This window comes from Phragmites australis, chromosome 4, assembly GCF_958298935.1.
Source record: "Phragmites australis chromosome 4, lpPhrAust1.1, whole genome shotgun sequence".
Lineage (NCBI taxonomy): Eukaryota > Viridiplantae > Streptophyta > Magnoliopsida > Poales > Poaceae > Phragmites > Phragmites australis.
In genome coordinates, this window is record NC_084924.1 from 11,721,779 (window position 1) to 11,728,572 (window position 6,794).

Sequence of the window (6,794 nt, forward strand, 5' to 3'; positions counted from 1 at the left end):
TTGGGGTGGTGCCAAATCCATCCACAAATTTATCTTTTTTTAAAAAAATTAACGGTTTAAATTTATTAAGCTCGCAACGTGTCACATGGTCTCTAAATCAGACATTTAAATAGCAAAATAAATTGTCTCAATGAAATCTACTAACTGTAATATCTGATATTATTTGATCCGATCGACACACTTACTTTTTTTAATATTTTGTATTACAAGAATCATTATTTTTGGAGGTCGTGTACGCAAAAAGGGTAATAATCTGAATATCTGGCTCGCCTATTCCTTCGCATCACCGCACGTTTCACGAGTCAGGAACCCAGTTGCACCACTACAGCTCCCGCCCCGCATCTCCGCCTTCTATTCCCCAATCTAGGGTTGCGAGCGCCCCGCCACCGCCGGCCATGCCCGACGCGGCAGTCGCCCCGGACGCCGACGCCGAGATGCGCGACGCTGCTGCACCCGGGGACGACGACGGCGAGGAAGACACCGAGGATCAGGAGGACGACGACGACGTCGACGAGGACGAGGAGGAGCTGCCCGCGGCGGCGCCGGCCGAGGAGCCGCCCGCCCCGGCGCCGGTCTCGGCCTTGCCCGGGAGCCCGAACCAGCTGACGCTGCTCTTCCAGGGCGAGGTCTACGTGTTCGAATCCGTCACCCCCGACAAGGTCTCCCCCTCGATTCATTTCGTTCTGTTTTGCAATTCACATGGAAAAGTGTAGCTCGAGAATTCGTGCGAGCGAATTTGAATTTTGACGTGTTTAGTAGTAGTCAGCGGTGATTGGGTATATGATTGATCTTGTTGTTTTTGTTTGGGGTCATTTCCCTATGATTGATCGTGTTGTCACAGCTCATGCTGGCCGTTTTTTTTTTCCGCACCTGATTCTGTGTTGGGGTTGGAGTTGGTTGATTAATGTTGGTTTTCCGAAATATTGTCTACATGTCTACTATTATGAGTATTGAGTACTGTTACATCGGTGAAAGAAATGAGTTATTTCGGTATAATGGGTTTGGTTTGGGTTACAAGTGATTTTCCATCCTTATGTATGACTTGAATAGCAATACAATTATGCAGCTTAATTCTGTTGTTAGTAAGACTAGGCTATACTGTACCTGTGCTAATTGTGTAGGACCCCCGGTTTTATGAATCAAGTAACCTCACGGTGAAAATTAGTAGCAACTACTGAGATTCTGTGACTAGTAATGGATTGCTGTGCTATTATGCAACCTCACTGGATCATAGTTGTGATTTGCTCCCATAAACGGATATAGTCCTTAGTCATTGTGACTTGAGGCAGTTTGTAACCCTGTCATGGTGTGGCTTTTTCCTGTAAGTAGCACATTAACCAAACAGCATGATGTTTTGTACTAACTAGTAACTAATTGCTATTGCCATAAGCCATGTGTTACTATAGTTGCTTGAATATCAACCATCTGGTTATGCATCTAGGCATAGGTAATTCTGCATTTTCTTTTCCAACTCCCCCGATCCGCTTCTGTTTTTTCTAAGCAGAAGTTTGTTTTCCAGGTTCAAGCTGTCCTGTTACTGTTAGGAAGCGGTGAACTGCCACCTGGTTTAGCTGGCATGGTTTTACCTAATCAAAATGAGAACAAGGTATGCAGAGTTCTGTAGTGTGTATGGCAGTTATTCTATCAGTAATCAGTTATTCCTTTATAATTTCTTGTTAGCATTATTCTGTAGGGTTATGATGATATACTTCGTAGGACAGACATTCCTGCAAAAAGGGTTGCTTCACTCATCAGGTTCCGTGAAAAGCGAAAGGAAAGAAATTTTGATAAGAAGATACGTTATGCAGTACGCAAAGAAGTGGCACTCAGGTTTGTTGCTGGTCTGATTGAGTACTCACTATCTTTTATTTCTAAATGCTATTACAGAAGGTGTATATAAACCATACCTGTTAGCCGCAAGTATTTTCTTTATCTTGGATGATTTGTCAGCCTTCTTACTGTATCTAATAGTGGTACCACTTTGGTGCCCATAGGAGCAGAGTAACATTCTTTAATACATAGCCAGTAATGTGCTGGAACTAAGGTTAAAAAAGCAGAGTAACATTTATGATTAGTAGTTTTAATCTATTTCATCAACCTGTCTTTTGCCTGCTGCTTAGTTTAATCCTTAATCACTATTGAACCATGATGCATTGGCTTAACCAGCGATGAAACTAAGCTCAGTTTAGCTTTTTACATAATCCTCAAGTAATAGTCATTCAAGCTATATTATACATCTAAGTTACTCAAAATGTTCCACTATATTAAACTGCACAGTGCTATTACTGTTAGGAAAGAAAAGGTACAAACAAGTGGACCAACTTAACAGGGGCGCAACACCTAGAACAAAGGGGATTTGTCCAACTAGGTGCAAGAGTATCATATCCATCAGATCATTTGCTAATGGACAGAATGTCATGGGCCTGAGTTTTCTCCAATTTCTCGCCAGTCATTCAATGAAGAAATCTTATCCTCTGCTGTCATCTCCTTGTTACTTTCTAATCGTTCTATCACAAGTATTACAGGTCATATCCTCTTCTTAAACATGTGGACTTTATTATCTGCCATCTCTCAGATGTGAACTGCATGCAAATGTTGAAGTCACGTTTTACTTGGGGAGTTTCAGTTTGGAAGATTTTCCAGTTTGACATGCAGAAATTTTCAGGAGAAATCGTGATGATCAAAAACATTTGTTGTTAATTAGCTCTTCGGTAAAGTTCACCTTGGCCAGCTTATATTCATCAGCCAAGGGAACCTCAATTTCTTCCAGGTCCTGACTTGCTGGGGCAATATTTTATTTGGTAAATATTGTCACAGAAGGAACATTGAATTCGTGGTTTGTGGTGATGGTAGCAACGGTGCAGTAGCATGCTGTACACATGATATAGTGGTCACAAATGTTAGGCCATGTGCTGCTGCATTCAATGGATAGAAGCTAGGTTGGAACATGATAGGAATAGCTAGTGCTTAGGAGGCAGATAAAGATATATCCTCTGGACTGCATGGGTTTGAATCCTAGGCACATAAAAGCCTGTACATCAAAATATGGAGCCAACTAGCAACTAAATTGTACAACTAGCAGCTACATTACGTGTCTTAATAATTTATGGTGTTTCTAATTAATCTCAGGATGCAGCGCCGGAAGGGGCAATTTGCTGGAAGAGCCAGCCTGGAGGGGGAGTCTCCAGCTCCAGGTGGTGATCCCGCTTTCCAGGGCTCAGGCCAAGATTTCACGTCTCGAGAATCAAAGTTTGTCTTTTCTTTCATTAGTTGGCACTTGATACACTTCTGCCGGTTCATCACTTAATGGAAAACTGACCTTTTTTCCCCTTAATATCATACTTATTGCAGGTGTCAGAATTGTGGCACTAGTGAGAAGATGACGCCAGCAATGCGTCGTGGTCCAGCTGGTCCAAGGACTTTGTGCAACGCTTGTGGATTAATGTGGGCAAACAAGGTATAGTTACATCCTTTAGCGTGCTGGATTCTTCTAATGGCCGATATGCTCATCTTCATCTCCATTTCCTATTTGTTAGACAATCCCTTTTATGCCTTTTCATATACTTCGTCCGGTCACAAAAAAAATTGTCATTTGGACATGATCACAGTTCCAAGACACATCTTTGACCAATGATTTGTAAATGCTTGAAACCAAGCAAAACTAAGGTACTTATGAAAGTATTTTTCAGTACAAATCAATGTATACAATTCTCATATGACAAATTCAAATATTTTAGGTCAAACTTAAAATTGATAGACTGCATAGTCTCCAAATTGTCACTCTTCTGGAGGGAGCACTAATGAACACATTATTATTCCCATCGAGGTGGAATTAATTTGCTTGACTGAAACTTGGAAGTAACTTTTCACAACATGGTTAACTCCATGCTTGTTGTGATGGTGTTACAGGACATGCTAAGGCAGCAATTTTGTTTTGCTGTTAATGTACTTGTAGCAATGGTGTTTGCGTGGTAGCAACTTGGTGGGTAAAAGTTCATGGCATGTTTCAGCCAATTATGGAAACATGGCTATATTCAATCATGTTGCTTGCTGAGGTTGTCAAATATTAACTTTCAGTTGCAGCATCTTCTCCCTTTTTTTAAAAAAAAATATTTGCCCATGGAGGTCTGCTGATGCACGTCAATGGCGAGGTGTCAGAATAATAAGTACACAGTCCTTTGGAGATGAATAAAGGAAAATATCATATGAAACTTGAAAAGTAATGGGAGCCTATCTTTTTCATTGTGCTGTTGGTTAAGCTGCTCCTTTGCTGTTACTCTTGTTGCACAAGAGTGGAACAAAATGGAGCTTGTTTTCTTTGCAATGAGCATATCTCAAATCTCGAGATCGGCCCCTTGAAAAATCTATTAAGCTTTGACTGCTATTTCTTGCATTTGTATGTGCTTTTGCTGTCGGTGGTCATCTTAGATTTGTTTTTACTTTGTGTTTGGTGTCTGCAGGGTACCCTGAGAAGCTGCCTCAAGGCAAAAGTTGAATCTCCTGTGGTTGCAGTTGAGCAGGTTTATTTTTCTCATTACTATATTGGCCTGGCGTTCTCCACGCATTTCTGAGCTTGAATATTTTTCATACCTCAGAGCAATGCCACTGTCTCTCAGTATGGAAGTGACAACAGAGCATTAGTGGCACCAAAGAACGACAATGCAGCTGCAAGCAATGGTGAAGTGTAAGTGCAAAACAAATTTTTTGTAACGTTTTTCAGTCAGCTCATGAACTGAAACCGTGTGTTGTCTTCTTCAGCATGGGTGATTGCGCGCCTGCAAGTGCAGCTGAGGTAGGAGCATCGAAGGCGCTGTGACAATAAGTTATATAAACAAACATGTGATTGTTGAAGACAAAGATTTTGAATTCTTTGCGTATAGCTAGACACCCCGATAGCAGATTCGCTAATGAGGAATACTGATTCTCATCAAGTGTACATTTCTTCCTTGACAGCATTAGACATGTAATTAACATAAGGTGTCTGTTGATGTATGTTGTGTAAACAATAAACCCAGATGGCATCTGTTGTTTTACATTTGCTGTTTTTCTAAGCAGTGCATTCACATAAATCATAATGAAGGATCCCCCCTTTCCGGTTGATTGGTCTGTCATGTCAACTGTCATAGAAACTGGTGTCTCTTTCTGTATCTGCTTTATGCATCCAGTCTTCTACACAAGGAAAAAAAATCGGCAAAATCGTGAATTTCACTAATTTTGGCCCAAACTGAAATCGGACTATTTCACTCAAAAATTTTCAGTCCAGTTTAAATGGATTCGGTCCCAATTCATAGAGTAGTTCAAACCCATTCTAAATCTAATTCTAGCCCCCCAAACATGTAGCCGGCTTTCACAAATTTTAATTTTTCTTTCACCTTATCCTCTTGCTCGCCTCTGGGTGCGTCCTCCTAGTGGTTGGCTCTTGACTCCCTCGTCCCACCTGAGTGGTGGTGGCACCACCAGCGCCCGCGAGGGCCACCCCACCGCCGTCCTCTAGGGGTTCCGAGACGCCGACGCCCGGCGCTACCCTCATCAAGGTGAGCCGCCCATCTGCTCCTGGTTCCTTTCATTTTTCAGGATTCTGCTCTTTAATCATCATTACTAGACCAATATTCAATGACAAGCCTATTTAAGTAGGATGAATGCTCTGGTAAAATCCACGCCAGCTTTCCAATCCTTGCCAAGGGATCGCCTCCTCCCCAGGTCAGGAGAGAAGAACAAGTGACCAAATGGTGCATATATGTGAATCAACGGAGTGGAAAGCATCAGCATATATATATATATAGTTGTAATTCATTTATCCTATTATATGATGCCTAGAGGGTCATTCTATCTTTTGTAACAGCCCATCTTTCCCCCTGATCTCTCTGTTTCTTTATCGCTGCCCCATGGTCCCAATTATCAACGCCATCCCCTTCCTCCCTTTCATTCCTTTTCTCCCTCCTATGATTCAATCAATTTCCTCTCAATTCCACGTGAATTAATGTCATTAACTGTTAATTGATGACCGGAAGGAAACTGCAAGATATGGAAAGGAAGTTAAAATTAAAAACGTCAATAAATTTCACAGAGGATCCGATCTACAATTATGGAAACCGCTGCTCAGGCCCGCTATCATTCACTGAGGCAATTGATTTTTTGCCATCCTACCAGATGGCGTAGGCCCAAATGCCACTCTACCGGAGTTTTTCGTATATTTGCCACCAAACACTGTTCAAATCCCGTTTCCCGTCGCGCACAATAACTTTCCTGTTATGAACAGTAACTATGAGCTAAAAAAGACGCAAAAAAATAGTGCAATTAGGACAAGATTTTTCTAAATCCACTAGAGGTATAGCATCTAATTTATCAAGCAAAGAAATATGCTTAACTTAAAGATTAGATAAAGAATTATGAGATTCTTAAAGTTTTTCATATTTCACATTTAAGGCCTTAAGCTATTCTATTTTCTCAATGAGGAATTCTTCTTGCCTCTCGAGTCTTTCCTCATGGTCTTGTATTATGTGCATGAGTTTAATAATTTTAGGTATATCATTTTTGCTCAAAAGATCAAACCCAAGCTTATCACTATAATTAGCACTAGAACTAGCATTAGCATTATTAATCTCACTTACCGATTTCATTTACCTTTTGTCATAAGGCATAATGGAGAATCGATGTGAGGGGATGAGCATCTTGGAGAAGTGGATACTTCACTTCCAAATTGAGGATAATCCATGTTACAATGTCCGTGTTGGTGACAAAGGTAGCAAGCTTGACTTGTCATTGATCTTCTCCTAGATGAAGCTTTCTTGTTG

At 41.1% G+C, this 6,794-nt stretch overlaps 1 protein-coding gene across 1 annotated transcript; it reads left to right on the forward strand.

Annotated features, from left to right (window-relative positions):
• Positions 1 to 285: 285 nt before the first annotated feature.
• On the forward strand, positions 286 to 5,100 carry LOC133915711 (GATA transcription factor 18-like). Its single transcript, XM_062358978.1, has 8 exons — positions 286 to 659; positions 1,520 to 1,606; positions 1,694 to 1,830; positions 3,130 to 3,249; positions 3,352 to 3,457; positions 4,461 to 4,520; positions 4,596 to 4,684; positions 4,759 to 5,100. The coding sequence occupies exons 1-8, from the start codon at positions 396 to 398 to the stop codon at positions 4,814 to 4,816; spliced, it is 921 nt and encodes a 306-aa protein (XP_062214962.1). The 5' UTR covers positions 286 to 395; the 3' UTR covers positions 4,817 to 5,100.
• Positions 5,101 to 6,794: the final 1,694 nt, after the last annotated feature.

Excerpts from the sequence above, each read along its gene's own strand:
- LOC133915711 (XM_062358978.1), top strand. The coding sequence starts at position 396 with ATGCCCGACGCGGCAGTCGCCCCGGACGCCGACGCCGAGATGCGCGAC. Across the intron at positions 660-1,519 it reads AATCCGTCACCCCCGACAAG|GTTCAAGCTGTCCTGTTACT; the intron begins GTCTCCCCCTCG and ends TTTGTTTTCCAG. Across the intron at positions 4,685-4,758 it reads GCTGCAAGCAATGGTGAAGT|CATGGGTGATTGCGCGCCTG; the intron begins GTAAGTGCAAAA and ends TGTCTTCTTCAG.